Raw genomic sequence first — 15447 nt, 5'->3', positions numbered from 1 at the left:
TTTTATTCTCCATTCCTTTCCTAATAATCTCTGGCATTCTGTTTGTGTATGATATATGAACACAAGATGAGGATGCACCATGGAGTGATACAGAGACATTATGATATTCTCTGATTTATTCTCCATTCCTTTCCTAATAATCCCCAGCATTCTGTTTGTGTATGATATATGAACACAAGATGAGGATGCACCATGGAGTGATACAGAGGCATTATGATATTCTCTGTTTTATTCTCCATTCCTTTCCTAATAATCCCCAGCATTCTGTGTGTGTATGATATATGAACACAAGATGAGGCTGCACCATGGAGCGATACAGAGGCATGATGATATTCTCTGTTTTATTCTCCATTCCTTTCCTAATAATCCCCAGCATTCTGTTTGTGTATGATATATGAACACAAGATGAGGATGCACCATGGAGCGATACAGAGGCATTATGATATTCTCTGTTTTATTCTCCATTCCTTTCCTAATAATCCCCAGCATTCTGTTTGTGTATGATATATGAACACAAGATGAGGATGCACCATGGAGTGATACAGAGGCATTATCATATTCTCTGTTTTATTCTCCATTTCTTTCCTAATAATCCCCAGCATTCTGTTTGTGTATGATATATGAACACAAGATGAGGATGCACCATGGAGCGATAGAGACATTATGATATTCTCTGTTTTATTCTCCATTCCTTTCCTAATAATCCCCAGCATTCTGTTTGTGTATGATATATGAACACAAGATGAGGATACACCATGGAGTGATACAGAGGCATTATGATATTCTCTGATTTATTCTCCATTCCTTTCCTAATAATCCCCAGCATTCTGTTTGTGTATGATATATGAACACAAGATGAGGATGCACCATGGAGTGATTCAGAGGCATTATGATATTCTCTGTTTTATTCTCCATTTCTTTCCTAATAATCCCCAGCATTCTGTTTGTGTATGATATATGAACACAAGATGAGGATGCACCATGGAGTGATACAGAGGCATTATGATATTCTGTTTTATTCTCCATTCCTTTCCTAATAATCCCCAGCATTCTGTTTGTGTATGATATATGAACACAAGATGAGGATACACCATGGAGTGATACAGAGGCATTATGATATTCTCTGATTTATTCTCCATTCCTTTCCTAATAATCCCCAGCATTCTGTTTGTGTATGATATATGAACACAAGATGAGGATGCACCATGGAGTGATTCAGAGGCATTATGATATTCTCTGTTTTATTCTCCATTTCTTTCCTAATAATCCCCAGCATTCTGTGTGTGTATGATATATGAACACAAGATGAGGATGCAGCATGGAGTGATACAGAGACATTATGATATTCTCTGTTTTATTCTCCATTCCTTTCCTAATAATCCCCAGCATTCTGTTTGTGTATGATATATGAACACAAGATGAGGATGCACCATGGAGTGATACAGAGACAGTATGATATTCTCTGTTTTATTCTCCATTCCTTTCCTAATAATCCCCAGCATTCTGTTTGTGTATGATATATGAACACAAGATGAGGTCACATCATGGAGGGATACAGAGACATTATGATATTCTCTGTTTTATTCTCCATTCCTTTCCTAATAATCCCCAGCATTCTGTTTGTGTATGATATATGAACACAAGATGAGGATGCACCATGGAGCGATACAGAGGCATTATGATATTCTCTGTTTTATTCTCCATTCCTTTCCTAATAATCCCCAGCATTCTGTTTGTGTATGATATATGAACACAAGATGAGGATGCACCATGGAGTGATACAGAGGCATTATGATATTCTCTGTTTTATTCTCCATTCCTTTCCTAATAATCCCCAGCATTCTGTTTGTGTATGATATATGAACACAAGATGAGGTCGCACCATGGAGTGATACAGAGACATTATGATATTCTCTGTTTTATTCTCCATTCCTTTCCTAATAATCCCCAGCATTCTGTTTGTGTATGATATATGAACACAAGATGAGGATGCACCATGGAGTCATACAGAGGCATTATGATATTCTCTGTGTTATTCTCCATTCCTTTCCTAATAATCCCCAGCATTCTGTTTGTGTATGATATATGAACACAAGATGAGGATGCACCATTGGAGTGATACAGAGGCATTATGATATTCTCTGTGTTATTCTCCATTCCTTTCCTAATAATCCCCGGCATTCTGTGTGTGTATGATATATGAACACAAGATGAGGATGCACCATGGAGCGATACAGAGGCATTATGATATTCTCTGATTTATTCTCCATTCCTTTCCTAATAATCCCCAGCATTCTGTTTGTGTATGATATATGAACACAAGATGAGGCTGCACCATGGAGCGATACAGAGGCATTATGATATTCTCTGTTTTATTCTCTATTCCTTTCCTAATAATCCCCAGCATTCTGTGTGTGTATGATATATGAACACAAGATGAGGATGCACCATGGAGTGATACAGAGGCATTATGATATTCTCTGTTTTATTCTCCATTCCTTTCCTAATAATCCCCAGCATTCTGTTTGTGTATGATATATGAACACAAGATGAGGTCGCACCATGGAGTGATACAGAGACATTATGATATTCTCTGTTTTATTCTCCATTCCTTTCCTAATAATCCCCAGCATTCTGTTTGTGTATGATATATGAACACAAGATGAGGATGCACCATGGAGTCATACAGAGGCATTATGATATTCTCTGTGTTATTCTCCATTCCTTTCCTAATAATCCCCAGCATTCTGTTTGTGTATGATATATGAACACAAGATGAGGATGCACCATGGAGTGATACAGGGGCATTATGATATTCTCTGTGTTATTCTCCATTCCTTTCCTAATAATCCCCAGCATTCTGTTTGTGTATGATATATGAACACAAGATGAGGATGCACCATGAAGTGATACAGAGACATTATGATATTCTCTGTTTTATTCTCCATTCCTTTCCTAATAATCCCCAGCATTCTGTGTGTGTATGATATATGAACACAAGATGAGGATGCACCATTGGAGTGATACAGAGGCATTATGATATTCTCTGTGTTATTCTCCATTCCTTTCCTAATAATCCCCGGCATTCTGTGTGTGTATGATATATGAACACAAGATGAGGATGCACCATGGAGCGATACAGAGGCATTATGATATTCTCTGATTTATTCTCCATTCCTTTCCTAATAATCCCCAGCATTCTGTTTGTGTATGATATATGAACACAAGATGAGGCTGCACCATGGAGCGATACAGAGGCATTATGATATTCTCTGTTTTATTCTCTATTCCTTTCCTAATAATCCCCAGCATTCTGTGTGTGTATGATATATGAACACAAGATGAGGATGCACCATGGAGCGATACAGAGGCATTATGACATTTTCTGTTTTATTCTCCATTCCTTTCCTAATAATTCCCAACATTCTGTTTGCTTTCTTGGCTGCTGCTGCACACCGAGCAGAAGATTTCAACGTATTATCAACAATGATTCCTAGATCCTTTTCCTGGCTGGTGATTCCCCATGTGGAACCTTGCATCTTGCAGCTATAATTTGGGTTTCTTTTTGTTGCATTTTGTGGTTCATGGGCTCCTCCTGCAAACCGCCGCACTTACCCTTCAGGCCAGGCCTTGTCCCTCATGCCAGAATGCTGACGGACTTCCCCCATCTTACAGCGCGGCGGTCCACCTCACCACAACGCAGCAAGATGCCGCCAGAGATCTTTGTGGCAGCATGCCATCGACAAGGGCCGGTCCCGCTTCCCCTAGGAGGTGCACATGCCTATTCTTAAAGGGCCAGTAGCAGGAAAACCCAGCAGGCACCCTCCAATGACATTACAATCCCTGGCCTATATAATGCTATTACAGACATCTCTCCAACGCCTCGGCATTCGGTTCACTACAATAGTACAGCAAGTTGCCTTAGCTTGTTCCTGGTCTTCATTCCTGTGGTCTTGGTCTTCATCCTTTGGTTCCTGGTCTTGTCTTTGTCCTGTGGTCAGTCTCTAGTTCTTCATCAGTCCATCATCTTGTGGTCAGTCTTCTGTGTCACGTTCTGCTCACCAGTGCTGTTCCTCACCTCCCTGGCTGCCTATCTGTCCCACCTTCTCTCGAATAGAACTCTGGTTCTGACTTCGGCCTGCTTGACTCTCAACTTTGCCCGAACTCTGCCTGCTACTGACCACTGCCTGACTCATGATCTTGCCTGAACGCCACCTGCCACTGACCACTGCTTGACTCATGACCACATCTGAACGCTACCTGCCTCGACCACGCCTGATCCCAGCCTGCCTTGGACCCTGACCTGTGTCCCAACCATCTCTCCAGACATCCAGCTCGTCAGCAGAGGCCCCCGCCTAAGACCTGCCTGCCCCAGCATCCGAGAGCTCAATTTAAAGGGAATGAGGGCAGGTACAGGTGAAGCTCCAGTTGAGCCTCTGCCACAGCCCGTTCCGCCAGCTGATGTTGGGGACCTGCAGGTTGCACCAACTTCACCTTGGCTCAAGGGTCCACCCACGCCCACAACACTTTGCACTTGTCCACATTAAATGTCATCTGCTATATGCATGCCCAGTCTTCCAGTCTTGCAAGGTCCTCTTGCAATTTCTCACAATCCTCTTGTGATTTAACAGTTTTGAATCATCAGGAAATTAGACCATCTTACTCACTATTCCAATATCTAGGTCATTTACAAAAATGTTAAACTGCAGCTTCCCAGAACAGATCCCTGGGGCCCTCCACTATTCACCTTTTTCCACTGGGAAAATTTCCTATTTAGCCCTACTCTCTGTTTTCTACCTTTTAACCAATTGGCAAACCACAGTAGGACACCATCACCTATCTTATGACTTCCTAATTTCCTAAGAAGTCTCTCATGAGGGACTTTGTCTAATGCTTTCTGGAAATCCAGATACACTGTTTCAACTGGCTTGCCTTTATCCACGTTTATTCATGCCTTCAAAAAAAAAAAATGTAAAAATTGTGATTTCACCCTAGAAAGCAATGCAAATTTTCAAAACTACAGAAATACTTTGCTTAACTGGACCTCATAAAGAAGGCACTGAGATGTTTTGAGCTCCGTCTCTTGAATTATCTGCTTAACCCAACATAGACCAGTCGCTGTTTCTCCAGAGGTCAAGATTAGCATCCGGTGAATAGGCGGAAGACAAATGCTCCTGAGAAGTCAGGCCATAGTTTGAATAGCAAATGCACAACACAGACTACATCTCCGGTTCTTGTGGGCTTTAGAGAATTAGCATCAAGCTGATCTCCTTACTGGAGCCTTAAGATAAGTTTTCATGTAACTTTGCTTCTATCGTCAGAAAGCTAGAAGGGAGTATTTTAATTGCATCACAAAATGTTTCTAAAAAAATACTTGGGACTCATATTGGATTAGACTCTGCTTGGGCCAATGATTATAAATATAATATAGGTACTTGTTCAGCACATAAGACATAGGATACCGTTTCTAATGGTGCAGTCTCAGTGCCTTCCTTATGAGGACCAGTTAAGCAAAGCATTTCTATATTTTTGAAAATCTGTATTGCTTTGTGAAATCACAATTTTTGGATTTGTTTCTTTTTTTACTCTGAGTGGGTTCTTTTATATATTGCAGATTGGTGAGGCAAGACTTCCCTTGGCCAAGCCCATGTTGGGTTTGTCCCATTAAACTAGGACTATCTGTATTTTCAGCAATTTTGTTCTTTACATTAGTTTTAATCATTTTTCCTGGCACTGACATCAGGCTCAGTGGTCTGTAGTTTCCTGGATCACCTCTGGAACCCTTTTTAAAAATTGGCATTACATTGGCAACCCTCTAATCTTCAGGTACCTTAGCTGATTTTAACGATAGATTACAGATTTATTTAGCAAGTTTAATCATCCGCAATCTCCAGAGTTGATTGATGTGAATTACAAACATACATTCATAATACTTATTATATAAAACAAAACAACTAAAACCAATGACAAAAACATAAAATCACATATTAAAAGCAATATAGTCTGCAATTTCATTTTTCAGTTCTTTCAGTACTTTAAGAATATTTACCATCTGGTCCAAGTGATTTGCTAATCTGCCCTATTACATCTTCCAGGTTCATTGAGATTTATTTCCTTTGAATCGCCTCCTTTAAATATCACTTCTGGAATGGGTATCTGCCTTACATACTCCCCAGTAAAAACAAGCAAAGAAATAATTTAATCTCTCTGATATGAGAGATTAAATGTTAAAACATCATCATCCATTGGCATTCTTGTTGTAGTGCAAAAATAGGAACCTTATCTGATAGCCTGTAAAATCTCCTTTACTGCCACGAAACAGGCGCTACAACATCTACAACAAGAACTCCGATAGATGATTATTATTTAACAGAATCTGCAACCACACTTTTTGAATACATTGCGTACACAGCCCCTGAAGCAGCCCTGTTTAAGCGGGCGAAACTCGGCCAGAGTCGGACAATTATTAAGGACTTTTATATCTATTTTCATTTTGTTCATCTCTCTGATATGACCTTGTCCTCCATTGGTTCACTTTTTACCCCTCGATCATCTAATGGTCCAATTGGCAGTCCATCAACATGTTACAAAAAGGGGTGGAAAAATTTTTTTGAAAATCTAGGTGCCAGTCAAAATGTTTGTTTGAGCCAAAGAAAAAAGAATAGTCTTTTTCCTATAACTTTTTTGTTTGATTTAGATTTTGCTTTATTTTTTCTTTTACTCTTTCTGCCTTTCTTTGCTCTCTATCCTTCCCCTCCAGCCTCTTTAAAGACACAGAATCTGATGGCCCATCCAGTTTACCCAATTTACTTCCTGGTGCAATACTGGCCCCTCCTTTCAGCCTCTCCCCCGCTCCTTTTCCTTCTCTTCCTATCCCCTCCAGCTTCTTCCTCTCTGCCTCAGCCACTCTCCACCTTCCTTTCTCCCCAGGCTCTTCTCTGCTGCAGGATCCACTCAAGTGCAAGATGGCTGAAGCTCCTCTCAACCCTGAGGCACAAGCAGGCATCAAATTTAAAGCATGCAGGTGGCCTTGCACCCATTATTTTCCCACCCCCTGGGTATGAACATTATTTCTCTAAAGACAGTCTTCCAATCAAGAAACTCATCAATTCTGACAGATGAAAGGACCAGAGTGTGCTGGGGGCCAGGGTTGAGCTGATCCACTAGTTGAGTCCTGGCACTGGTTAGAATGGCGCACCTGGGTGAGCGATCTGATGGGCCGGCACATGGCCTCGTTGGCGACCCGAACGAAGCCCATAGCCACCTCCTCCACCGTCAGCGGGGGTTGCGTGCCAGGTCTCCCGCCTTCCAGGAAGCTGTTCACCTGCGCCGCAAGCTCGCCAAACGCACTCAGAGTGTCGTGCCTGGAGAGCGGCTGGTCCTCCGCTGGACCGAAGATCCGGGGGAAGAAATCCGGCAGCAAGCGGCCCAGGCACAGGTTGGCATCGGTTACTGTCAGGGGACCCCCTGGGATGGAAAACACGGGAGAATTATTCTGACTTTGGCCAGCAGTGGAGTGCTCCTGGATGGGTAAGCAAGTAATAAAGCAAACTGGTTACACACTCGAGTTTTTAATCATTTTCTAAGAAAGGTTACAATAAATCATTCACTGAATCATTTATCGGGATGCAGCCTGTGACCTCCGCATGACTGCTGAGGACTACAAAAGGCCTTCTAAAATTAAATACGAAAATGGAAAGAAAAGGTCAAAGAGAGGAAGTGAGCGGTCACCATTCCCTTCCTCGTTGAGAGGGAGCAAGAAAGGAAAATTGGTTCTTACCTGCTAATTTTCGTTCTTGGAATGTCACAGATCAGTCCAGTCAAGTGGGTTTTGCGTCCTTACTAGCAGATGGAGGCAGAGAATAAAATCCTTACGGACACTGATACATAAACCAAGAGGTCCCCTCAGAATTGACCTGCACCCAAGCCAACGTAGAGTGAAATCCCTCAAACTCAAAAGAACTGTCCCTTCCAGGCCGAATAGAGAAAAATGGTTTGGAGCCCCCTGAACCGAGACCTTCACATCCAACAAAGGAACCGAATCTCTTCAGTCCTATCGGTTCAACTCAACTATCTACACCAAGCCCTGCATTATACATGTACAAAAACCACAATGTCTTTCAAAGCAAAAGGGATGGGGCTTCTGGACTGATCTGAGGTATTCCAGGAATGAAAATTGGCAGAAAGAACCAATTTTCTTTTCCTGTTCATACCCTAGATCAGTCCAGTCAAGTGGGATGGACCCAAGCTCCCTTAACCTGGGCGGGAATCCGAAAGACCAGCTCACAACACGCTCTCCCCAAACGTCGCCTCTTCCAGCTCCCAAACGTCTAATCAGTAATATTTGGTATAAGTGTGAAGTGAAAACCATGTCGTTGCTCTACAAATTTCCTGAGGTGACACCAACTGACCCTCCATCCAGGAGGCCGCTTGCGCCCTTGAGAGCATGCATGCAACCCCTCTGGAATCGGTCGACACTTACAGAGATAGTCTGAAACAATAGTTTCTTTCAGCCAACAGAAAAACAGATGATCCAACTGCCGAACACTGTTAGAGATCTTGAAGTACCTAAAAGCGTTCTACGAACATCCAGCAAGCGAAGCCCTCTCGCATGTAGAGCCTCTGAAGACAAATTCGGAAATTCAGGAAGATCAACCGTTTGGCTGAGATGAAAAGAGGAGATGACCTTTATTAAAAAAAGAAGGCTCAGTGCATATTGACACTCCATCATCTGTAATTTGAAAGAATAGATCCCTACAGGATAAAGCCTGAAGCTCAGAGATCCGCCTGGCTGAGAAAATCGCTACCAGAAAAAACGACTTCAAGGTGAAGTCCTTCAACGATGCCTGTCGCAAAGGTTCATATGGAAGTCCACATAACACACGGAGGAACAAATTAAGGCTCCACGACGGACACATCCTACATAATGGCGGCCGCAAATGCTTGGCCCCCTTCAAAAACAGACAACGTCCAAATGAGACTACAGTGGCCTCCCCTGTATCTTACTTCTAAGACAGCCTAGGGCCGCCACTTGCACTCAAAGCAAATTGCAGGCCAGCCCCTTTGCCAAACCCTGCTACAAAAAGACCAGTATCTGAGGCATATCCATCCGCAAGGGTTCCTGATCTTCCTCCAAACATCAGACCTCACACACTCTCCACACTGACAAAAGCAAGAGAAGTTGATGACCTGCTAGCCTGAAGCAAGGTAGTAATAACCAGCTCGGAGTATCCTTTCAATCTTAATCATCTCTCAAAAGTCAAGCCGTGAGATAAAAGCGATCCACCCAATCCGAGAAGAAGGGCCCTTGTCGTAGTAACCCCTGCAGATAAGTTAATCTGATCTATCGCGAAATGAACCAGATCCGAAAACCCATGGGCAGCATGGCCACTCCGGTGCTACCAAAACTACCCTTCCTGGGTGTCGCTCTATGCATCGCAATACGTGGTCTACTAGAGGCCATTGAGGGAACAAGTACAGCAGAATCTCTGTTGGCCATGGAAAAACTAGAGCATCAATTTCTTCAGTCTCAACCTCTCACCTGTGACTGAAGAACCGAGACACTTTGGCATTGCTTCGCGGTGCCACCTGGATCAAATGAGGATGAAGGCCTCCGCTAACTACTCCCATTCCCCGGATCCAACTGCTGTCTGCTGAGATAATCCACTTGCACACTGTCTACAGCCATATGCAAAGCTGCTATTCCAGCCAAATACTGCTCCGCCGAGACAAATAAGTCCTGAGCTACAAAATAACTTTTTGTCCTGCCCTGACAATTGATATACACCACCATTATATTTATTATTTATATAATATATTATATATTTATCTCTCTCTATATATATAATAGATTATATAATAGATTATATATATATTATATATATTATATATATATATATATAATATATGATATATATATATATATATATATATATTAGATTATATATATATATATTATATAATAGATTATATATTTATCTCTCTCTAATTGTTTCTTAGTTTAAATTCTGTACTGTCTTCCATTGCCCAGGTTTTACGCTCCCTGTTTAATGTAACTTTACTTTCTACCTTGATGTTAATTGGTTTCCCCTCAGTTACATTGTAAACCGGTACGATAAGACCTAGTCTTGAGCATCGGTATAGTAAAAGAAATTAAATAAAATAAATAAATTGTTGCATTGTCCAAGAAAACTCTCACTGTCCTGCCCTGGGGAAGGAAGGAAATCAACACCTTGCGAACAGCACTAGTCTCTAAATGATTGATAGACCAGGACACTTCCACCAGCAACCATAGCCCCTGAGCTGTCTATCTTGATACACAGCTACCCAACCTGTAAGGCTGGTATCCATGATCATCATTACCCAGTCCTTAACCTCAGAGCCACACCTTTCTCTTAACAGGGGCGAAACAGCCACCAAAAGAGACTGGATCTGGAGCCCTCCTGAAGTGGTAAAAGAAGCAGAAAATTTTCCGACAATGCATACCAATAGGACAAAAGTACTTTCTGAAGCAGCCGCATGTGAGCAAACATCTATGGAACTAATTCCAGAGTAGATGCCGTAGAACTCAGCACCTGCAAATAATCCCAGACTCTGGGCACTGTCAGCTGAAGTAGACAAAGCACCGGAGCTTGTAACTTCACCACCTTCTCCAAGGTAAGGAACACCTTGCCCACACGAGTATCTAAACATGCTCCCAGGTACTCAAGACTGGGACAGCACTAGATAGCTTTTTGCTAGGCTCACCAGACAACCCAGACACTGCAGCATCTCCAAGACCTGCCAAATTAATCAATGACACTATTTCCAACTTTCCCGAATGAGCCAGTCATCCAAATAAGGATGAACCAGAATCCCTTCCCTTTGCAAGGCCGCCACCAACACAACCATCACCTTCTTGAACATCCAAGGTGCTGTCACCAGCCCGAAAGGAAGGGCATGGAACTGAAAATGCTGCCCTAGCATCATGAACTGCAGAAACTTTTGATGTTCTGAACATATGGGGACTTGCAGATAGGGCTCCATCAAATCCAAAGACACCAGAAACTACCCTTTGCGCACCGCTGCTATCACTGTCCGCAATGTTTACATCCAAAAACATGGAACTCTAAGTGCTACCTTGACCCGCTGGAGATCCAGAATGGAACCGCAAAATAAACAGAGTATCTCCCCAGACTGTGTTCCTTTGGCGATACTGGTACTATAATGTCTAGGCGTCATAGTCACTGTGAGATCTCCCGCACCACCTCTCATTTGACAAGGGAAGTACAATGGGAAATCATGTAGGCCCTCCCTGACCAGTCAATAAAATTCTAAAGCATAGCCATCTCTTATCTTCAGGTACCATTCATCACCGTTATGATGGCTCAACCGAATAACGGTATATAAAAACGCATCAAATAAATAAATAAATAAATCACCAGGTTTCAGATGAAATGAACATATCACATCAACACTAATTGATCTACATTGGCTTTCCATCAATGAGCGAGCCAAATATAAGGTTGCAATGCTCATTTTTAAACTACTTACTAAGTAAACATATCACTGGGCTTATGCCATATTGAAATTTTATCAACCAACAAGAGCCCTTCAGTCCTCCCAATGTGGTCTTCTTGAGGTACCACCTCCCCAAAGTTGCACGACTTCACATTGTTGCGCTTCCTGGCCGCGTCTGCTCAGCGACTGGTCCTGCTCACCTGGCCCGACTGTCTACTAGATCTGCCTCTGCGCTGCTCGGCCGTGGCGTTCACGAGCGCCCCCGGCTCCCTCATGACCTTCCTCCTTGCTGCTCTCCTCATGCCGGGGCTTGGCATCCTCCCCACCCCCTATGCGCGCGCAGAGCTCTCCTCCACTTAAAGGGCCCGAGTCTGACATCACATGAGCAGGGTATTTAACCAGAGGCTCTAGCCCTAGCTCATTGCCTTGGCAATCGGATCGAACACTCCGGTGTGTCTAGTTTGCCTTCCAGCGTTTTCTGTGTCTCCTGTTCCTTCGTCTCTCCATCCCTGGTAGTACCCTTCGGACTGATCTCACGGTACTGACCACTGTTTGCTCCTGACTATTCTTGATTGCCGCCTGGACCTGTCCTCTGCCTGGACACTGACTACTTCCAGATTGACCTCAGGTACTGACCTCTGCTTCGGCTGACCATTCTGATCTTCTACTCTGGCCTTGATCCTCACTATTCATTCGGACTCTCTGTTCTGGCCTCCTGTGACCATTGGACACTCTGGTGTTGACCTCGACCGCGCACCCTTGTTCGTGGTGGGCACTCCTCTAAATTTTCTCTCCAGGAGACCCTGTGAGACCCGCCTAAGACCAGGCGGCCTGGATAACCAAGGGCTCAACTTGAGGGAACCCCGGGTTGCTATTGGTAAAGCTCCAGCTAGCCTCTGTCTCCTCATGTGCTCTGCCATCTGGTGGCAGGCACTCTTCGTGTCAGACCGGAGGGCCATAACAATCCTGCACCGGGCCAAGGGTCCTCCTCCAGTGCAACAAACATGACTCGCGAGTGTGCTTTTTCTATTGCAGGGCTATCTATTTGGAACTCTTTTCCAATAGATATCAGATAGTCTGATTCCATTAAGAATTTTAGAAAAAAAGTCAAATCCCATTTATTTAACCTGTCTTATTGTTAATATAATTTTTCTTTTACTTCAATTTTTATTGCTTTTCTATTACCAGTGTCACATTGTGTTTTAATTTACATGTTTTATATTTTGATTTTAAATTTAATGAATATATTTTAATTTGATTTGATTTTAATGTATGAATCATTATTTTATTTGAATGCATTATTTATTTTATTTGATCTCATAATTTTACTTTGAATGTATTTTTTATGAATGTTATATATATATATATATATATATATATATATATATATAAATATACATACACATATATATATATTTTTTTTTATTATGACTGTTCCTTTGTTCATTGCCTAGACCTTTTAAGTGAGGCAATTCATAAATTTTAATAAATGTAAATATATCTGAAGTGATCTTGGTCCACTCCTAGTAAAGTCAGTATCTCTCTGATGGCTTCCAGCAAAGAGTGGACCACTTGACTTCATTGTGAGGCTTTCCCCCCCGGCCCCCTGAGCAGAGGAATCCCGGGAGGCTCTTTCATTGCCTCGAAAGGAATGCTGCTCTGCACCGAAGCTGAAGAATTCTTGGTGGCACGAAATCTCATCTCTATTAACCAGGAGTGAGATGGAAAAACCTTCTCACTGCTCTCCTTATCCTCCAGAAACTTATTTCCTTTAGACGCCCCCAAATGTTTAATCAGCAGTTTCCCTTTAAAGGGAAGACTACACAGCTGCGATTTAGACCACATATCTGCATCCAATTACGTGACCACAAGAGTCTCCGTGCTACCACCGCCAAAACCATGTTCATGGCAGAAATCATATAGCGCATCCGTCTTATAGGCCACTCCAGCCCCCAACCAGGCCGCTTGCCTGGAATTGGCCAAAGGGACAGAGTTTCTCTCTTGTGCCTTTTGTATCCAGCGCAAACAGGTCCTCTGCATAAGGCTGCCATAGATCACCACCCTTAGGCTCAAAGCAGAGACCTCAAACAGCCTCTTCAACAGAATCTCCAGTTTCCGGTCAGAGCGGCCGACCCCACCATGTGGATGTCGTCTTCTTGGTCACTGTGTAGTGCACAGAGCTCATAGAGAAACAGATATGGTGCCTAAAGGGTTAAGTTGTTTGATACAGGGACAGAGGTTGTGTTTAAAGAAAGCACACAGAAGAACAAGTATGCTGTGAAAGGATTAAATGCTTAATGAAAGGCAATGTCTCTTTGAAGCTGCTGTGAGCTTTTCTTTGTTTAAAAATAATTAGTGTTGATTCCCTGTTTGTTTTTGTAAGCTCTGTGAAACCTCCTGGCAGGGAATGGCATGCTATGCAATGCAGGCATTGCAACCCTTTTTAAAATACTTTCTAATACTCGGGCCGATACGGTAAGGATGCGTAAGAGAGTGTGGCAGTGCCGGGCGCACCCTCGTTTGCAGCGCGCACAATTTGGTTCACATACCGCTCGATTCAGTATTCAAATTAGACGCAAATCCAAGTGGCATCCAAAGCGCGTCCATGAAGCGGTAAGCGTGCGCAATCCATCTTACTGTATACAGCGGTATACAGCACCTATACAGTATCCTGGGTGTGCTGGTACCTGTCATTTCAAATGTCATTCCACCAGGTAAGTGGATGGTTCTTTCCTACAGACCCCGCTGCCTCGGACGTCCAGCCGGGCGCTCAAGGCAGCGGGAAGGTCCATGAACGCACGCCGCAACCTCGGACTTCCAGCCGGGCGCTCAGGGGAAAACAGCGCAAGACGTGTCTGCAGGGGCCTCTGCTCAGGTAGGAGTTTGCAGGAACTGAGCCTGGGAACAGGAAACGTACTGAAGAGCTTCCCCTGACAATCAGTTTACTTGGCAATTTCTGAGTTGTTTCACAGAAATGTTTCATAAGTGATTGTTAGCTAATAATAGCATTAAAAACAATGATCAAATGTATCTCTGAGCAGCAGGAAGGTCCATGAACGCACGCCGCGACCTGAGCGCCCAGCTGGACGTCAGAGTTCGCGGCTTGGACACCCAGCCGGGCGCTCAGAACTCAGAAATTGCCAAGTAAACTGATTGTCAGGGGAAGCTCTTCAGTACGTTTCCTGTTCCCAGGCTCACTTCCTGCAAACTCCTACCTGAGCAGAAGCCCCTGCAGACACGTCTTGCGCTGTTTTCCCCTGAGCGCCCGGCTGGACATCCGAGGTCGCAGCATAGGGTGTGTAGGGGTAGGGCCTGATACAGGAGCTCGAGCCCACTGCAAGTCAGCAGCGACAAGGAGCCCAGACGAGCCCCCGGAAACGGTGTCCATTCTTCCGTACAGAAACTAAACACTACGGAACCGAAGTACTCTGAAGTTAAGCGCGGTGGTGCCAGGTTGGGTTACTTTTTTCCCCCTTGTGTGAGAAGCATTTTTTTTCTGTGGATTGGGTTGGTTTGGGACTGGGCAGCTAAGTTCTAGCAGTCCTCTTTGTTGTTGGCACGTGGTGCTTTTTTTTTTCTTTGCTGCGGGCAACTCAACCAGTAGTCAGTGATGACTCTTCGACCGGTGGCATAAACTGCAGCGCGACAGAACGGATTCAGATTCAGAGAACTGCTGCTGGGCTTCAGCCGGGCGCTCAAGGCAGCGGGAAGCTGACTGAACACCACACTAACGCCAGGGTCAGGGTAGGTGAAATAAATCTGGTCCTGTGGCTCAGGCTGCTCTGAAAAAGAAGCAGCCGAAAAACCTAAAATGGCTGCCATTCCCGCGGTTTGATGGCCCGGGAACAGCGTGGCCAAAACGCTTAGAAGGCCTGGATCGGCTTCCTGAGGGAATCGGGGACGCTGAGGAACCCCCCCCCCCCACCCCCCGGCAAACAGCGAGAACAA

At 43.7% G+C, this 15447-nt stretch overlaps 1 protein-coding gene across 4 annotated transcripts in view; it reads right to left on the bottom strand.

The window, feature by feature from the left end:
- OPLAH (5-oxoprolinase, ATP-hydrolysing) overlaps positions 1-15447 on the bottom strand; it is a 174772-nt gene that overhangs the window by 112968 nt on the left and 46357 nt on the right. For all 4 annotated transcript variants that reach the window (XM_029586143.1, XM_029586140.1, XM_029586141.1 and 1 more), the window contains exon 10: positions 7199-7467. In XM_029586143.1, coding sequence (XP_029442003.1) covers positions 7199-7467 — 269 coding nt within the window. The remainder of the gene's footprint in view (positions 1-7198; positions 7468-15447) is intronic.

This window comes from Rhinatrema bivittatum, unplaced genomic scaffold (genome assembly GCF_901001135.1).
Source record: "Rhinatrema bivittatum unplaced genomic scaffold, aRhiBiv1.1, whole genome shotgun sequence".
Taxonomy (NCBI): Eukaryota; Metazoa; Chordata; class Amphibia; order Gymnophiona; family Rhinatrematidae; genus Rhinatrema; species Rhinatrema bivittatum.
The sequence above is the reverse complement of the archived record's forward strand: the minus strand, read 5'-3'. Positions and strand labels throughout refer to the sequence as shown.